General features: G+C 38.7%; 1 protein-coding gene across 1 annotated transcript; it reads left to right on the top strand.

Annotated features, from left to right (window-relative positions):
- The first annotated feature begins 12,149 nt into the window (after window positions 1-12,149).
- LOC126592799 (pleiotropic drug resistance protein 2-like) lies at window positions 12,150-19,777 on the top strand. Its single transcript, XM_050258584.1, has 18 exons — window positions 12,150-12,921; window positions 13,687-13,807; window positions 13,921-14,009; window positions 14,121-14,205; window positions 14,290-14,580; window positions 14,708-14,798; window positions 14,888-15,788; window positions 15,883-16,043; window positions 16,185-16,288; window positions 16,378-16,543; window positions 16,645-16,847; window positions 16,937-17,269; window positions 17,359-17,733; window positions 17,981-18,114; window positions 18,200-18,427; window positions 18,515-18,686; window positions 18,772-19,026; window positions 19,286-19,777. Exons 1-18 carry the CDS (start codon window positions 12,536-12,538, stop codon window positions 19,553-19,555), a joined length of 4,365 nt encoding a protein of 1,454 aa, XP_050114541.1. The 5' UTR covers window positions 12,150-12,535; the 3' UTR covers window positions 19,556-19,777.
- The last annotated feature ends 454 nt before the right edge of the window (window positions 19,778-20,231 follow it).

The raw sequence follows: 20,231 nt of genomic DNA, 5'->3' as shown, positions 1-20,231 counted from the left end.
GCGAACCAAAAGTATTTAAAACTCTCTCTTTGTTGAACACTAAACTACTCTAATTTCTATATGATTTCTGAATGCAAAGTATGTCTAAAATGCTTGACTTGGTGGTATATTTATAGGCTTTGACATGCCCTCTTTTCAAACGTTGTGTCTGCTTTCAAAAGGAAAAGGACACAACTTTTATTTGAAATACGGAAACAGTTCGTCTGCTTTTCCAAAAGAAAACAATGCAACCTTTGTTCAAAGGTGCATCTGTTTCCAAAAGCTCCAAAAGCTGCGTCTGCTTTTCCTAAACATACATAACTTCTTGGGAAAAGCTGCAGGTCAAAACTTTCACCATTTTCATAATAAAACAAAATTAAAAGCAAACATACACAACCCTTGAAATTGCCGGTCAAACAACTTTTCCACTTTGATTTTCATTCACTTGAATATTTAATATTTTAAATATAAATAATACTAATATTTAAATTATAAAATTTATAACATCAAGTATATATTTTATTGGCTCTTGAAGCCAATGGTTTATGAGATTGGCATAACTCCTTATTTTGATCACTGAGAAGTGGTCTCTAAGTTTGTCCAATGTAAATCATTATGATCATTCCGTGAAAAATATGTCAATATACCAACCCATACTATGAATTATTCTAAGGACAAAATTGGACTAGTTCAATTTTCTTTTTTATTTTGAATAAAACGATGTTATCTACACTAAGGGGTGGTGGAGTAGCTAAGTCTTACAGTGAGCTAGTAATAATGTGGTTCAACTTCGCATTTAGCGAGAATCGAATATACGACATCTCACTTACAAATAAAAAAAATACCACTAGATTATAATACTGAAGTATTATTACTTCTTTCTTTCTTGTAACGAGCATTTAGAATACTTTCAGTACTCTTGAAACGCTAAGCAAATATTACAGATGGATCAGGCTAGACATTCGAAATGCTTGATCATATGGGGAATTAGTTTTATATGAATTCAACCAAAAAAGAAATTAGTTTTTATACGATAAAAAAAGAAATTGTTATAAAGTGACGTTACGATATATTCATGCAATATAATAATATATTGTCAGGTGGTAGCAAACTAGTGGAAGAGTAGTAATAAAGCGGAGTTTATGGAAAACTAAGCCCCAGTTTGGGGTTGGGGTGATTTAAAAAAAAAACTCATATGAAAAAAAGATGGGAGTGTTTTTGGTGTTTGGTAAACTTAAAAAAAATGGCTTATTTTGGAAACTGCTGTGAGAATAAGCTGAAATAAAAGGAAAAAGCTGAAGCTGCAATTTGTAGCTTTGGAAAACTGGCTTTTTTTCAAAGCACATAGAACTACAGTGCTCCTTTAATGAAAAGATCCACTATCAGACTGCTTTTTTTTCCAAAAGCACTTTTACAAAAAAGTTTACCAAACACTTTGCTGATTTATTTCACAGCCGCTTATTCTCACAGCATAGCCGTTTATTCTCACAGCATCTTTTTTTCAAAGCACAGCAATATCAAACCAGCCCTAAAGGTCGTTGGCAACCATAAGCTTCGGAATCATGGCATTATGTAATTGTCAAATTCTACTAATGACTACTTAATGAACTGCATTTTCTTTATTGTAAAAACTAGCAGATAACAAATATAAATTATAAAAGCTTTAGGACAGGTCTGGGCTTGCCCTGGCCTCCATGTGGCTCTGTTATTGATAAAATGGAAGTGTACATATCAAAACTCAAATGAAAAGCGTCTCTATACCAAATTGTCTCGCTGCGCATAATGTGAATTTGAATATTAATCAAGTTGATTTTTGTAGTGTACTTCGTTTTAATTTACAGTTTAATAAAATAAACACAACTTCACATGAGATCTGTGAATTATAATCCGGTAATAGTTTAATAGGGGAGCATTTTACTAATCATTGACAGATCAATATATAACGTGTTGGATCCCCTCTCATCGCTTTCTTTGTTGTCTGCCTCTGTGGTGTTAGCCTCCTGGTAGGCTTTCCTGTTCTGGTTGTGATCCTTTCCTTTTTCAAAAAAAAAAAAATTAGAGTAACTTTTATTTTCCCTGGAAGCACTTATATCTATCAAGCAAGCTGCAAAGCGTCATCTATCATTGCGGGTGCCCGAAACACGAACACATATGTCATATGTCTTTGTATAAGTGAAAAGACACTTGAAAAAAAAATTCTCCACTAGTATAATAATATATGACGTATTGCCCATTTTTCTGGACATTTTGAAAAGGCTAGAAGCACCAACACTTGGCAATGAAGTATACGTAACCTAATAAATAAGGGATGGAAATTTTTATTTAGACTCGTTTATCCTCTTTCTACACCCAACTTATTATTTTTTATTTTGAAATTCCAAATGTGCCCAATAATTCTCTTTCTATACCCAACAAAAATAAAAAAAATAATAATAATTTAGCAATAGGCAACTCCAGCCATCCTATCTCTTCAAACCTCAACCACCCAGTCTCTAACCTCCCCAACTCCCCACCGCCACCTCCTTTACCACCTACAACAATTTGGAAATTAGAACATTATTCCCAACAACCCACGATTAAAAAAGCCAAGAGAAACATGTCAATATATATATATATATATATATATATATATTTGGGAAAAATTAATGGTATTATTAACATATGGTCCAACACAATTAGATTTGACACATCGACAATTTCGGCATAATTCAGACATGTTGGAAGGACTGGATGGAAGAGAGAGCTATTGTGTGGCCGGCGTAAGATCAGGAAAGGGACATTGATGGCTAAGATCCTTGGGGCTTTCACTGTGGGTGATAAGTAGATGACAGTGTGGGGGGGGGGGGGGTTGGGAGGGGTAGAAATTGGGTGTGGTTAGGGTTTGGAGTGATGGCATGGCCCGGATTTTCTAGTGTTGGAATTTTATATTATATATATTTTTTGTTTTTTTTCATTATGAGTGTAAAAGAAAATTGTTGGACAGATTTGAAACTTCAAGATTAAAAACTATAAGTTGGGTGTAGAAAAAGGATAAATGGGTCTGAATAAAATTTTTCATAAGGGATTTAGGGTTAGATAGACGTGCCATCATTTTCTACTACGTACGTACGCCTCCATGCATTGTCAGCGAATTCAATTGATATACATCCAATTTATGTAAACATTCAATCTCAGAAACTAGATCCACTAAACAGCAATTGGGAATTGCCATTTGAGAGCAGGCACAGTCACTGCTCAATCATTAAAGTTCTTTTCTGTAACTGTCTCACTTATTAGGGTTTAAATTTGGCTTAATTTGGTGGGTTTCTATCTGGTTGGTTGTTCAAGTAAATATAAAGAAACTTCTCATGTTTGGTCTACTTGGTAGAAATTACAGAGTTAATTGGTATCCTTGCCCCCATCCCCTCTCTCTGCACAAGAAAATTAAGGAGGGTAGCTAGTTATTTATGAAACGGAGACTTTGGATGCGGTCTATAGCTATCAATGTTCTTTTACTGAAATCTTGTTGATATTCAGTTTTTTATTGAAGCCACTGACATTAATGTAATAATATATTTCTATGTAGGTTACTATATTATTGGGAGACTTTGGATGCGGTCCTTAAATACCAATATTCTTTGACTAAAACCTTTGTGGTTTTCATTTTTTGATCGAAGTTCTTGACATTAATGTAATAATGTATTTATATGTAGGTTATAATATTTTAAAATTAAAAATAAATTTTGTAGTTATTTATATTAATGAGATTTTATATAAAACCCATAATTTATGGGATTAAAAAAATATTAAAGATAAATTATACTATCCAATATATTGGGTGTATATATACACACACACACACATTGGTACGCTCATCAAAACTAACCAAAACATTATTGTACCAAAATGTGGGTACATTTTTAAAAAAAAAAAAAGCTTAATAACATTATTAAATTTCCTCTATTAAACTTGAGATGGATACATTTTCAAATCAACGAAATAGAATGTACCCTTATAAGTTAAAAAAATGGATTAGAGAAAAGATTGAATGAATTTTATATAAAAAAAGGGTACATTTTTTGTATAACGCTCCAAATAAAGGCAAAACGCTACTACATGTGGAATGGCATTCTCATTCGAAGATCCTACACCGAACCACATCTCTGTTCCCTAGCGCCTCCTGATGACCTAAAAGTTCTAAGCTCAATCCATGAAGGCGTTTGTGGAAATCACTCTGGAGGCCAATCCTTAGCACAAAGGCTCTTAACGCAGACTACTACTGGCCTACCATGCACCAAGATGCTAAGGAGTTAGTACAAAAGTGCGACGATTGCCAACGCTACAAATTGTACCAACACTGCCTGCCAGCGAACTACACCCGCAGACGAGTCCTTAGCTGTTCATGCAGTGGGTAATCGACTTGGTATGGCTAATGCCGCCCGCTACTGAAGGCAAAGGTATGATGATCATGGCAATCGATTATTTCACCAAATGGGTAGAAGCAGAGCCCATGACAACCACGACTCAGACGGACATAGAGCGTTTCATTTGGAGGAACATCAATTGCCGATTTGGCATCCCTCGGTCCATTGTCACTGACAACTGCCCGCAATTTGTGGGCAAAGATTTAGCGAAGTTCTTCCAAAAGTATGGCATCATGGAGCGCATGTCCACGCCGAGGTATCCTCAAGGCAATGGGTAGGTTGAAGCATCCAACAAGACAATCATCAACTACCTCAAGAAATCCCTCTCTGACAAGAAGGGAAAATGGCCAGACGAACTCCACGGATGTTTATGTGCATATTGCACCACTAAAAGACGAGCAATCGGTGATACTCTTTTCTCTTTGGCATTTAGTTCGGAAGCAATCATTTCCCAACATTATCATGCCAACTATCAGCACTATACTGCCAAGTATTGAGTAGAACAATAAGGAGATGGCCACAAGCTTAGATCTGGCAGAGGAGAAACGCTAACAAACCATTACCTGCATCGTAACTTACCAGCAGCAGCTACTCTCCAGCTTCAACAAAAGGGCCAAGATCCGGCAGTTCCAACCTAGAGATCTAGTCCTAAGAAAAGCCTTCATCACTTCCCGCAGAGAAGGCTCCAAAAAGATGGATCACATCTGAAAAGGTTCGTATAAGATCAACAAAGTAAGCGATAAAGGTAATTACACCCTCGCTATCATGAACGATAAAGAGATCGAAAAGCAGTGGAACACCTACAATATGATGAAGTACCATGTGTGACCACCCACTACATCAAAGCCTGAAGAACTCAAGCAGCTCAATGGGCACCACCTTGCAAGCTGAGGATTATCCTGTTGTTATGCAGTTTATACTTTATAGCTATGTTTTTGTTCATTTCACTCATTTTTCAATGAGGAATTTATAAGTAATTTACAACTTGGCTCGACTACATGTCTACAACACCTAATCACTCCTGCACTTTAAAAGAAGACCGCACCCTTTTTAGGGACTCACCGTAGGAATTGCACCCCCCGAGGGACCAATCATGATCTCCAGTGCAAGAGGGTAAACTAATTCCTCGACACCCACATGGGTTTGCTCTCCAAAACGAGAGGATAAACTCTACAATTCGAATATCCAGACGTGGTTGAGCTGGGCTGCCCTAGTATAACTAGATGCATGATGGCTTGCGCCGGGATTCCTAACAGTAGCCACAATCGTCTTTTTCAAGGCTTACCTAACTGAAGGATTTTGCGTCTCTTGGCCTAATTTGCGGGGAACCGAGCCTTAGAGACGAAGGGGGCATATAACGCAATACGCCCTGTGAACGACTGCCCTGGAACCCTAAAGCTGTTACTGAGTGCGCTAAGGTAGCCTATGGTTTCTGAAAGACTGCCTACTACTTGCCCTTCGAGCAGTAAAACCGTGTTAGACTTATACAACCTTACATTCTTGTGAAAGGTTAAACAAGAATGCACATATAAGGCATGTACATATAAGGATCCACTCCCCTGTGCAATGTGGGATATAACAATCCACCCCCTTAGGGGCCTGACGTCTTCGTTGACACACTTCTGGCCAGGGATTGGCTCTGATACCAATCTGACACTCCCCGACCTTGATATTCCCCGAACATCAGGGTAGCTACATGCTGGCTGACACCCGAATGTGACGAAAGCAATTTATTAAGTGCAAATGCTGAAAACAAGGGATATATAAGACTTATAAATATAAAAGAATAAAGAATATGCATTTCAAGAATGTGTTCAGAGCATATAATTAACTAGAATACTAAAAGAAATAATATGAAATTGAATGAATAAAATGATGGATCCTACACCGAAAGGACTCGAAAATGCCGATGCGGAAGTGCCTTGACGTTGGGATTGTATGTCTCGATTCTAAGTCCTGAAGGGAGCACAAAACAAACATGAGTGGACCAAGTTGATATATATATATATAATAAAACAATTATCAACATACTAACCCCCAAGTTTTATGAAGACTCATATATCATGATAAAAATAGGTTTTCTGAAACCTAACATGCCGTGCAATGTCTCAAAACATATCTCGTATGTATCATAATCACTAGTGAATGTCTAATATCTCTTCAGGCCCAATGCCAGCTCCCCGTCTATGTGCAAAAAGCCAGAGGAAAATTACCCCCAGGCCCCGTGCCGACTCGCCGTCCATGTGCTAATAGCCAGAGGAAAAACACTTCAGACCTTATGCTAACACCATAACCGTTGTTTGGGACGGACTGGAATCAATCCCGTAACAAAATTGGGACCATTAGGTAAGTACAAAACCATTGAACATATATATATATATTGAAAAGCAACTTCATAGTATAAAGTCATCCATCATCTATACTATAAAGAGGTGTTCTAAATGTGTTCTAAATATTATATTGTCATCCATCAGATATTCTATAAGAACACGGGTTATAGGAAAAATAGTAATAATTCAAACTAGCCTCAGTAAGCATGTTATCTCATAAAACGTAATCATTAAATCATGATTTTCATGTATGCATTTCTACTATTAAAACATGCATTTTAGAAGGGGTCCATTCACAGATACTTCGCCGTTGAAGAGCCACGCAAACTAGCGAAGACAGAAACGCCACAATAATTACCCCTAAGCACATAAAGGATCCAATTAATACAACTATATTATAACAATTGAATTTGGGAAAATGGACGTCGGAAACGGTTTCAAAACGTAGAAATTAGTCTAGAAAGGGTTCCGGGTTAAGGGTTTTGGACTTGGGTTAGAATTAGGTCTAGGTGGGTTAGGCTTAGGATAAAGGGTTAATGGGTTAGGGAATTGGGTTGATAAAAGGGCCTGGGGTAATTAATTGGGTTTGGGCTTAAAAGGGTCACGAGTTGGGCTGGATGCCTATGGGTTTTGGGCTGGTTTCAAAGGATTTGGGTCGGGTTGACCCGTTTTCAGGCCAATGAATAAGCCGGGTTTCTGGGCACCACTTCAAACGCCCATTTCATACTAAGTGGGGACCGAGTGGTGGCCGGATTTGGTCGAAAAATGGCCAGAAAGATGGCCAAACGATCACGACCTGGAAATTTCCAGATTTGCACAGTGACTTTCCTTGAGTTTTTTCGAGTTCCTACACCACTAAAACCACCTTAAAACTTACTAATCGTGAACCTAGACATGATCTACAATGATAGGGACCAATTTCGAGGCTTACCTTCGTCGGGAAATCAATAAATAAGTCAGGGAAGGTGATGAACAGTGACAACGTCACTGTTGGGGTAACGGCTTCTAGCCACAGGTTCACGAGGTCCTTGTGTCACTTTGGAGGGTTGCTGATGTTGTTAAGCTCAGGGATGAGGAGGAAGATGGGTTGCAGAGGAGAAAGAGCCATCGGGGGTGTGGAACGAGAAGAAAGAAATGGAGAGAAAGTGATAGGAAGAGAGAGAGAAAGAGAACTATGTGTGTGTGTGTGCGCGTGTGTGTGTGTGCGTGTGTGTGTGTGTGTGCGTGTGTGTGTGTGCGCGCGCGTGTGTGTGTGCGCGCGCGTGTGTGTGTGTACGTGTGTGCGTGCGTGCGTGTGTGTATGTGTTAGAAATCAGAAAAATAGGGGAAAGCCGAGGGAACCAAATCAGGGGTGAGTCCCTTGGCACACCAATTAAGACCCAAAAATAATTTTAAAACGAAAAGATCTAGCCCAAGATGCAATTTCACGAAAATATCATATTTGTTCCGATAAGATTGGGACGGGTTGTTACAATCTACCCCCGTTAAATAAAATTTCGTCCCAAAATTTGAAATAACTTACTACACTGAAAACCTCAAAATAGGGAGAAGAAAAATATATATGTAGCAAAGAAATCAAATCAGAGTGGTTGCACAAAAGGGAAAATGCCACCCCGTCGCGATCGAGTTGCAATGATTCCATCTTTCGTGCCTCCAGGCTCATACCTTCTTTCCCCATCAGTGTAAAAGTAGAAAACATACTTTATAAAAATATAAAGTCGAAGATGCATATTGACGTAAGATCAAAAATATGTACGTAAAATACGATAACACCAAAATAGATAAGTAATAAAATATAGGTCGAAAACTCATGTTGAACTTAAAACTGAAAACGGAAATACTTCCCCCAAAACATTTGTAACAACAAAAACAAGTAACTAAACTAAAGGAAGTTAAAATACTTATACTGAAAACCAAAACTAGAAAATGAGAGTGGGTCTCGCCCAAGCATACGAAACGTCACGTACTTCGAGAACAAATGTGTCTTTGGGTCGAGCCCTAACAATAGCGAAGCTGTAACTGCCGTAGATGGGTTTTCTTGCCCACTTGCTTAACAAAACCAACAAATAAGTATTCGATACAACAGTCGGCCGCCCGAGATATCGACCACACATTTGTTGTCTCAATAAGCAACTAGTAATTTCCTGAGGATGCATAATTTCACATAACGTAAATTCGATCCTCCGAATACCAGTTCACAATACTCCTCTGTCAACCAGTGTTGCCTGTAGAAAACTCTCGTACCGCGTCACAAAAAATGCCATCTTCAAACCGAATCAAATAAAAACCGTTGTCGTAACAACTTCATCCAGTACCAAGCACCCCATCTTCCTCAGTTCTTCCAAATGTGACCAACTACTCTTGAGGAACGTATTCAGAGCACACATCTAATCTAGAACACTAAAACAATTTCTAAAAAAAAAAAATTGAATGAATAAAAGAATGGGTCATACACCTAGAGGACTTGAAAATGTTGATGCGGAAGTGCCTTGACGCCGGGATTTTTTGCCTCGATTCTAAGTTCTGAAGGGGACACAAAACAAACATGAGTGGATCAAGTTGATATAAATATAGTAAAGCAGTTATCAACATACTAACCCCCATGTTTTATGAAAACTCATATAACATGGTAAAAATAGGTTTTCTGAAACCTAGCATGCCATGCAATGTCTCAAAACCTATCTCGAATATATCGTAATCACTAGTGAATGTCTAATATCCTTCCAGGCCCCATGTCGGCTCCCCGTCTTTGTGCAAACAGCCAGAGGAAAATTACCCACAGGTCTCATGCCTGCTCCCCGTCCCTGTGCTAATAACCAGAGGAAAAATACTTCATGCCCTATGCCAACACCATAATCGTCGCCCAAGACGGACCGAAATCTATCATTTTTCCCGTAGCGAAATAGAGACCACTAAGTAAGTACAAAACCATTCAACATACATATATTTGAAAAAAAACTTCATAGTATAAAGTCATCCATCATCTATACTATAAACAGGTGTTCTAAACATGTTCTAAATATCATATCGTCATCCATCAGATAATCTATACGAACACGGGTTATAGGAAAAATAGTAATAATTCAAATAGCCTCAGTAAGCATGTTATCTGAAAGCATTTCATAAAACGTAGTCATTAAATCATGCTTTTCATGTATGCATTTCTACTATTAAAACATGCATTTTAGAAAGGGTCCACTCATAGTACTTCACCGTCGAAAAACCGCGTTGCTAGTGAAGACAGAAATGCCACAGTATATGCACCTAAGCACATAAAGGGTACATTTAGTCAAGCTCTACTCAAACGACTTATTTTGGGAAAACAGACATTGGAAACGGATTCAGGACATCGAAATTAGCCTAAGAAGGGTCCCAGACAAAAACCCAAAAAGTCAACCAGAAAAGTCAATGTTGATTGTTGACCGTTGACCGATCAAAGTCAAGGTTAACGGTCAGATCGGGTTGGGTAAAGGGTTTGGACTTAGGTTTGGGTTCTGATGGGTTTGGGTTTTAAAAGGGATTAGGCTTGGGTCACAAAGGCCCAAGGTTTTGGTTTAAAAGGGACTTGGGTTCTGGTGGGTTTGGAACCTGGGCTGGGCCTAAGGCCTGGGTTCAGCCCTAAAGGCTTGGCCCAAGGGCTTGGGTAAAATGGTTGGGTAACCCGGCCCAAAGGCCTGGGTTGAGGGTGGTTTTCAGGCCACCCTTTAGCTAGTTTGGTGGTTGATTTTCCAAGGTTCATAACTTATTCGTTACTCATCCAAATCAAGTGATCCAAACATGAAAGTTGTAGTACTCGACGAAATGAAGAGATTGATATCTCCTCATTATTTTAAAAAACTATGTAGCTGACCTATAAATTCATTATTACACTAACGCTAAAGACTTCGATTAAAATCTGAAAACTAATAAAGTCTCAATCTATGGACATGAATAACTAAGAATCGGATACTAATTTTCCCTTAAAAAATGAGCAATATCCTACAAATTTTCGCATTTAAATATCTGGAACACTCGTTTTCCTAGGAGTTGAGAAATATCTCTTAAGGTGACTTAGAAACATATTTATAGTGAACTTTTTGTCTCAGACGTAAAATATAGAGAAAGGCATGCATGACAACTATTTGAGAGGAATGAGGATCCTTTTCAGATCCTCTTTGTGAGAATTTTTGAGATTTTTAAATCGTGTCCGTTCATCGTATATCGTATGGTCAGTTTTTATCAAGTACTATTTATATTTAATTTTAAATAGAAGTATTTAAAATAATTTTTTACCACATAATGTACGTGTTAAAGATCAACACTAGCTCATTAAGATTAGTCGGTATAAAGAAACTAAATTGTTCTAGTTCAAACTTGCATAGGATTGTACTAGAAGATTCTAGCAAGTTGATTAGTCGGTGGTGCATTATAAAAGGTGCATGCATATTAAGGTAAAATGCTAGATAATTTTAGCAAGTTGTTAAGTGGGTGTGCATGCATATTAAGATAAAACCTGTAATGATCTAGCAATGTCCAATGTCGGCTAACCTCACCTATAAATAGGTGGAGTGTGTGTGTTGCTATGTAATCAACCAATCAACCAAGTAAGCTAAGCTTGTAATCAAAGAAGAAAGTAGCCAAGAAGAGAGAGCTAAGTAAGGAGTGTGAGTGGTCTAAAGTGTGTCTCTAGAAAGAGTGAGTGTCATAGCTTCTAAAGAGTGTTTTTGAGAGTTTGTGTGTTGTAATATTTTGTGTGTAATACAAGTAATTTGTTTACTTGTTTTGTCTCTCCAACACTTATGTTAGAGTTGTGTACTCTAAGTTTTCCCTCAACAGTACGATGAACGGATACGATTTGAGGATTCCCATAATTCTCACAAAGAGAATCCGGAGAGGAATCCTCATCAATTTTAGAGCTCTAAAAGTCAATTTCGTATTGGTATTAATTTTAAAATCATTTGCACATAATGACTATTTCAGATATCTTTTAATCTAAGAAAAAGAACAAGACCACTTGCAGATAGCGAGTAAGTATCAATTTGTTCCTTAATTATAAGAAAAGTTTATTTTTAAGAGAACAGGTGTGCTACCCGGCTAAGAAGATTATGATAAGTTCAAAGTTTTAAGTTCAATTTTTCCAACGTAACAAAGAAAAATGATTAGTAAACAATGCGATACAACTTTTTGGTTTTTTAATTACATGGTTCATAGTTAACCTAAAGAATGAATTCAGTGATTAGGTGTTGAAACTTGCTAATTGCTCAATCAATTGTTATGGAATGCACTCAAGTTAAAACAACCCACATATATTCAACTAAAAACACTCAAAGTCATGGAATAACTTGTAACTCAATTCATTAAAAGCATTATATTGTAGTATGATAGTCAAGATTATGCATTCGAATTATCTATCGCTTTGTTTAAGATAAGAAATAAATATAAACACTCAACATCAGCACACATCAGCGCCAAAAAAGGGAAGCTTCTTAAATTCAAACCTGCATTGCATTCCCTGCCGGTACATATGAAATTGAAACCTCACCAAAAATCTCCCAAACCACTCACACTCACTCTCTTTTATTGCCTCCAGTGGACCACCGTGGCACGCCGTTTCCTCGACGATGATTAAGTCCCACCACTCCCCACCATTTCTATAAGACCCTGAGTTAATTTAGGTCAAAGATAAGCACCTGAGTTTGCTATAACATCCAAAGCACCGGCACAGTTCAGTTATATAACGAACTCTCAGTTGTCGTTGCTTCCTTTTACCACGATTTTATGAGCAACGTGGCAAATAATCGATAAGTTGGACACAAGCAAAAGCTGTGTTGAATTAGATCAAAAATGGCGGCTGCTTTGGTGAGCGACGATCTGGCCCAGTCGACCAGCAGCCGGAGAAGCTGGGGGTCGGGAAGCAAGAGGAGCTGGGCGTCTACAAGTTTCGGGGAAGTGTGGCAGGCGCCGCCGGATGTGTTCAACAGGAGCGGGCGGCAGGATGAGGATGAGGAGGAGGAACTGCGGTGGGCGGCGATCGAGCGGCTGCCGACGTATGACAGGTTGAAAAGAGGGATGCTGAGGAAGGTGCTGGACAATGGGAGGGTGGTGACTGATGAGGTGGACGTGACGAAGCTGGGAATGCAGGACAGGAAGCAGTTGATGGAGAGTATATTGAAGGTTGTGGAAGACGATAACGAAAGTTTCTTGAGAAGACTTAGGGACAGAACTGATAGGTTTGAAACACTTTCTTTTCTTTTTTTAGTAGAAAGCGATATTATGAACTAGGAAATTTACAGACGTTTCAAATTCGAGTGTATGGGTGGTCACAGACTATCCTAGTTAACTGGTCTAATCTACCAAACTTTGTCTTGAAAATCATATATTTGCTTTTTTTAAAACTAGGAAATTAAGAGTCAGTTTGGGATTGCTTTTGTTTTTTTTTTTTTTTTTTTTGAACATTTGGTAAATTTTAATATAAAAATATATAATTGTATATAACAGCAAAAATGAACATGGGAGTAGGGGTGGTGGTGGCAGAGCGGTGGCAGTAGCGTTGGCGGTTGTGGTGGTGATGGCAACAATGATGGGGGTATGATAGTGGTGGTGCCAATTGTGGGGTGTGGTGGTTGGAGTGTAGAGGTAACAATTGTGCTAGGGGAGACGGTAGCGGTGGTGATGCCGTTTGTGGTCGTGGTGGTAGTTGTGGCGGTCACTTTATTTTTCAAGGGATAAAATGTGTGTAGAAAGATAAATAATATCAGTTTTAAATAATTAATGAGGATCTTACACGAATTGAAATTATTCATTAAAAACTCATCTCCACTTTTTATGAAAGCAACATTTTTTACTACTTAACTTTAAAGTAAAGCAACTTTTGGTATAAAAAAAAATACGAAACAGAGCTTCTTCTTTTTTTTTTTTTTTTTTTTTTTGTATTTTTAGGATTTTTTTAATGTTTTTATGTTTTTGAGTTTTGTTAATTTTTGTGATTTTTCTAGTGTGGGGATCGAAATTCCGAAGATTGAAGTCCGATATGAGAACTTGTCTATGGATGGGGATGTGTATGTTGGGAGCAGAGCACTGCCTACTCTACTTAATGTTACCTTGAACACCATTGAGGTTTGATTTCTCTTGGTTTAACTGATTTTATGAAAAAACTTATTTTTCTTGCTTAACTTTTTTAATTTCTTTAAATTATTATTTTTTCAAGATATTAGTTTTTTGAGCTGCAGAGTGTTCTGAGATTAATTAAGCTTGCTCCATCAAAAAAGAGAAGGATCCAGATACTTAAGGATGTTAGTGGAATAGTCAGACCTTCCAGGTATGAATTTACTTCAGCCGTTTAGTTTTGTGTTGGGGATGGGGTTCGAACTCGAACCTTGGGTGCATAGGCGAATGCTCTCAACAGTTAACTGATTTGGTAATTTCCCAGGATGACCCTACTTTTGGGTCCTCCAGGTGCAGGCAAAACAACCTTGTTACTAGCACTTGCAGGAAAGCTTGACGATGATCTAAGAGTGAGATTTTTTCTCTCTAAATCTTTTTAATTAGTGTGCATAATTAAGCTTTGTTATTGATATTACTCGGAAAATGGTGAGCAGGTTTCTGGGAAAGTCACATATTGTGGCCATGAACTGCATGAGTTTGTTCCTAGAAGAACATGTGCTTACATTAGCCAGCATGATCTACACTGTGGAGAAATGACAGTGAGAGAGACGTTGGATTTCTCGGGACGTTGTTTGGGTGTCGGAGCTCGATACCAAATGCTGGTTGAACTCTCAAGAAGAGAGAAAGAAGCCGGAATCAAGCCGGACCCCGAGATTGATGCATTCATGAAAGCCACCTCAGTCTCAGGCCAGAAGACTAGTTTGGTCACAGATTATGTTCTCAAGGTTTGTGATTGCCTTCATTTTTTAAGACAAACGACTTTCGCACACCTCTGTTTATTTCTGTCCCTTAAATCTCTACTGGATTATGATTTTTGGAAAATCTGACTGATTAGTAAATAAGTTTTTACAGATACTTGGATTGGATACCTGTGCTGATATCTTGGTTGGTGATGATATGAGGAGGGGTATTTCCGGTGGCCAGAAAAAGCGCTTGACCACCGGTACATTTTTTCGCACCATGTTTTTAATTTTGTTCATCAAATCTTCTTATAATTATGGTTTAGGGACTAATTGCTTGAACAATGTGTAGGGGAGATGTTGGTAGGACCAGCAAAGGTTCTTCTGATGGATGAAATATCAACAGGGTTAGACAGTTCCACAACTTTTCAGATATGCAGATACATGAGGCAATTGGTTCACATAATGGATGTTACCATGGTCATCTCTCTTCTGCAGCCTGCGCCGGAGACATTTGAGCTCTTTGATGACCTAATCCTGCTTTCGGAAGGGCAGATCGTGTACCAAGGTCCGCGCGAGAGTGTCCTCGAGTTCTTCGAACGCATGGGATTCAAGTGCCCAGAGAGGAAAGGAGTTGTTGATTTTTTGCAAGAAGTGACATCCAGGAAGGACCAAGAGCAGTATTGGTTCGAAAAAAGCCAACCTTACAGATATATTTCGGTTCCTGAGTTCGTGGAGGCCTTCAACTCTTTTCGTATTGGCCAACAGCTTGCAGCTGATCTCGGGGTTCCTTACGAGAAGTCCAGAGCTCATCCAGCTGCATTGGTCACAAGGAAGTATGGCATTTCAAACTGGGAATTGTTCAAGGCATGTTTTTCGAGGGAGTGGCTGCTAATGAAGCGCAATTCGTTCGTGTACATATTTAAGACCACGCAGATAACGATCATGTCATTGATCGCCTTGACTGTGTTCCTTAGAACAGAAATGCCTGTGGGGACAGTACAAGATGGAGGGAAATTTTTCGGAGCACTGTTCTTCAGTCTGCTCAATGTGATGTTTAATGGTATGGCAGAACTGGCAATGACTGTTTTCAGACTTCCTGTTTTCTATAAGCAGAGGGATTTCTTGTTTTATCCTGCGTGGGCTTTCGGATTACCAATTTGGGTCCTCAGGATCCCGCTTTCGTTCATGGAATCTGGGATTTGGATCATTCTTACCTATTACAGCATTGGATTTGCTCCAGCTGCTAGCAGGTAAATGGTAATGTTCACAGTTTTCAGTTTCCATCTTATAAATTTATATCCTTCCTGATTAACAACTCACATGATTTTTTCTTCACTGCTCCAGATTTTTCAAACAGTTCTTGGCATTCTTTGGCATACATCAGATGGCTCTATCCCTCTTTCGGTTCATTGCTGCACTTGGAAGAACACAAGTTGTTGCTACCACGCTTGGTGTTTTCACCTTGCTGATGGTATTCGTTCTGGGAGGATTTATTGTTTCCAAAAGTAAGTAATCAATCTTATATCTAACTTTACCGTGTTAATGTAGTTAAAGCAAGATGTTAGCATGCTTAAATTTGTTCCAAATTTCTTGAAAATTTCCAATTCTTTATGATTGTTCAGTTTCTAAGCTATTTTTCTTGGCAGACGACCTTGAGCCTTGGGTGCTATGGGGCTACTACATTTTCCCTATGATGTATGGACAAAATGCGATCGTCATGAATGAATTCCTTGACAAAAGATGGAGCGCAGTTAGATCTCTCTGTGGTTTGATAGTCTTCAGTTCATGATTTTTCGATAAAAACACCTTCATCTAATCAATTCTTATCTTCTTTTGCAGCCAAATACAGATCCAAGAATTAACGCAACTACAGTCGGGGAAGTCCTCCTCAAGTCTAGAGGATTCTTCACAGATGAATACTGGTTTTGGATTTGTATTGGAGCACTATTTGGTTTTTCTTTCGTCTTCAACATCTTGTTCATTGCAGCATTGACTTATCTGAACCGTAAGTTCATCTCATTTTGAAGCCATACTCTCTTTTCTTAACGGAATGAAATTGCGGAGCTGACACACCCTCCTTTTCTTTTTTTGGGAAACCAACATCAGCTCTCGGGGATGCAAAAGCTGTCGTGTCTGATGAAGAAAGTGAAGGAAAGAGAAAGAAGTCGTTAAGTGAAGAAATGACAGTGAAAAGTTCTTCAGAAATGATTGGCGATTCGGATCATGCACCAAAGAAAGGAATGGCTTTGCCCTTCCAACCTCTTTCGCTTGCGTTTAACCATGTGAACTACTTCGTGGATATGCCCTCTGTAAGTTATTCATTTTAGACATTTTATTCCGGATGCTTTACATACTCATTTTGATCAACAAATATACTTCTATCGATTACTGATTCCAGGAAATGAAGACTCATGGAGTTGAAGAAGATCGCCTTCAACTGCTACAAGATGTCTGTGGTGCTTTTAGACCCGGAATATTGACAGCCCTTGTAGGTGTTAGTGGTGCTGGAAAGACAACTCTTATGGACGTCTTGGCAGGTAGAAAGACTGGTGGATATATCGAAGGGACCATTAACATATCTGGTTATCCAAAGAAGCAAGAAACATTTGCTCGTGTCAGCGGTTATTGTGAACAGAATGACATCCATTCCCCACATGTTACTGTCTATGAATCTCTCCTGTATTCAGCCTGGCTCCGTCTTGCTTCTGATGTAAATACACAAACACGAAAGGTATGTTGCACTGGAATCTTTCCTTTCTTCTTGAAATCCTATTTTCAATCTTCTCGAGTACCAAAAGTTTCTTCCTAATGGTGATACAGATGTTTGTTGAAGAAGTCATGGCTTTGGTTGAGCTTAATCCACTAAGGGATTCTCTTGTTGGCCTCCCGGGAATAGATGGTCTTTCAACAGAACAAAGGAAGAGACTAACCATAGCTGTGGAGCTGGTTGTTAATCCCTCTATCATTTTTATGGATGAACCGACAACTGGTCTCGATGCCAGGGCTGCTGCTATCGTCATGCGTACTGTGAGAAACACGGTGGACACAGGCAGAACTGTTGTCTGCACAATTCACCAGCCAAGCATAGATATTTTTGAAGCTTTCGACGAGTTACTTCTGATGAAACGTGGAGGGCAAGTCATTTATGGTGGACCCCTCGGCCGCCATTCTCACAAGCTTGTAGAGCATTTTGAAGTGAGTTTTCCTTTCAGTTTTTATTTCTTGATGTACGTCCTTCACTAGTGATTTTAGAGAAGTGGTTTCCGCACGTGCATTTTCTCTCTTCCACACCCCTGTTTATTTGTAGTCTTTACATTGAGAAAATCAAAGGAGAATCAAGTGACAGAAATAAACGAGGTGTGCAGAAGAAGAATATGCATGTGTGGAAGTCATTTCCTGTGATTTTAATGCAGTCTCGACTCGTATATTTAACCTTCTACAGGCCATCCATGGAGTGACCAAGATCAAGGATGGTTGTAATCCTGCTACATGGATGCTGGAGGTCACTGCTCCTGCCGTTGAGACTCAACTTGATGTGGACTTTGCAGACATTTACACAAACTCCTTGCTTTACAAGTAAGTGTCGTAATATCTTTCTCGATCGGTTAATCTATGATTTCTAGTTTTAAGATTCTCACTCTTCCTCTTGATGTTCTTTTAGAAGGAACCAGGAGCTTATAAAAGAGCTTAGCACACCGGCTCCCGGGTCCAAAGATCTTTACTTTCCAACCAAATACTCCCAACCTTTCTCTATTCAGTGCAAAGCTTGTTTCTGGAAAATGTATTGGTCTTATTGGAGAAACTCTCAGTACAATGCCATCCGATTCTTCATAACCATTGTCATGGGTGTCTTATTCGGTATTATCTTCTGGCAGAAGGGACAGCAGATGTAAGATCTGGTTTTTTAACTGCATAATTGACGAAATCATGTTATTAGCATCTCTGTTTAATATAAATCAAAGTTTTCTTGTAACAGAACCCAACAACAAGATCTGATGAACCTTTTGGGAGCCTTGTTTTCTGCTGTGCTTTTCCTTGGAGCCACGAATGCTTCTGCGGTCCAATCTGTTGTTGCCATTGAAAGAACAGTTTTCTACCGCGAAAGAGCTGCCGGGATGTATTCTGAACTGCCTTATGCATTTTCTCAAGTAATATATAAAATTGACAAATTTCTTAGAGACCTTGTTGCACCATCATATTACTTGACTAACAAATTATCTTCTTCTTTTGCAGGTGGCTGTAGAGACAATCTATGTTGCAATCCAAACATTCATATATACACTTCTCCTCTACTCCATGATTGGATTCGAGTGGAAAATCGGCAAATTCTTGTGGTTTTACTACTATATCTTAATGTGCTTCATCTACTTCACCATGTACGGCATGATGGTCGTTGCACTGACTCCAGGCCATCAGATTGCTGCCATTGTCATGTCCTTCTTCCTCATTTTCTGGAACTTGTTTTCCGGCTTCCTCATTCCAAGACCGGTACGTGATATCAAAATTAAGGGCCTATTCGGGATTGCTTCTGGGATGGCTGAAACGCCTACCATAGAAGCGGTTTATGGAGAAACGTCTGCCATATTTATGACAAAATCTTTTATAAGTAAAATTGCTTTTTGCGAAATCAATCCCAAAATAACCCTAAATACGCGATCGATGCTCATTGCTTCCGTTTAACCACACTATATGAAAGTCCATGGTTTCAAAAATCCACATTAACTTTGAATGTCTATCTGTGTTGCAGCAAATACCAATCTGGTGGAGGTGGTACTACTGGGCTTCCCCTGTGGCCTGGACACTTTATGGCCTTGTGATGTCCCAAATGGGTGACAAGAATGCTGACATTGTCCTCCCTGGATATGGCACCGTGCCATTGAAGATGTTCCTCAAAGATGCCTTCGGTTTTGATTATGATTTCCTTCCCGCAGTCGCCGCCGCACACGTCGGCTGGGTTCTCCTTTTCTGCTTTGTGTTTGCCTATGGCATCAAGTTCCTCAACTTCCAAAGGAGATAAAGAAAGAACCAACTTTACATACTACTGCAATTGACTCAAGAGAGTCTTGGCGAGTTAAGATTAGCATTTTGTAAGTAATGGAGGAAAACAAACCAAAACTGTTTTCCCTTTTTCCCCTACTTATCTTGTGTATTATTGTATTCTTTTGTAAGAGTGTTTGCTTTTGTACTAAAAACATAGCTGAAGCTGAGTGTTTGATATTAAATAACGTCGTATAACTAATTCACGTGTTATAATTGTCAGAAAATTGAGGTCCATTTGCTATATTATTACGTTTATTTGAATAATTCTTGAATGATGATTGTGATAGGAGCCAAAATGCTAAAATAGACTTAAATCCATCCCTAGGAAGCTCACTGGTCTTAGGGAATTAAAATGATATAGATTGGAAGGAATTTGAAAAGTTGGATTTTTATTACAAACATTAAAATTCGGTTTTTGAAGTTTAAACGAACTCAAATGACTAAAATTCATTCTGTATTATAGCAAAGCAGCAAGTTTGAAATGGGACGTCGCGTTCTTTTCAAAGATGGCGTCAAAGCAGAGCTTGGACGCCAAATTTGTAAATTCATGTTGCATCCTTTTGTCTTCCTCCATCCACTCGGCTATTTGATATACATCAATCACGTCAAACAGTACTATCAATTCACTGTTCATGACTAATGTATTTGAATGA

Source organism: Malus sylvestris, chromosome 12, assembly GCF_916048215.2.
Source record: "Malus sylvestris chromosome 12, drMalSylv7.2, whole genome shotgun sequence".
Taxonomy (NCBI): domain Eukaryota; kingdom Viridiplantae; phylum Streptophyta; class Magnoliopsida; order Rosales; family Rosaceae; genus Malus; species Malus sylvestris.
The sequence above is the reverse complement of the archived record's forward strand: the minus strand, read 5'-3'. Positions and strand labels throughout refer to the sequence as shown.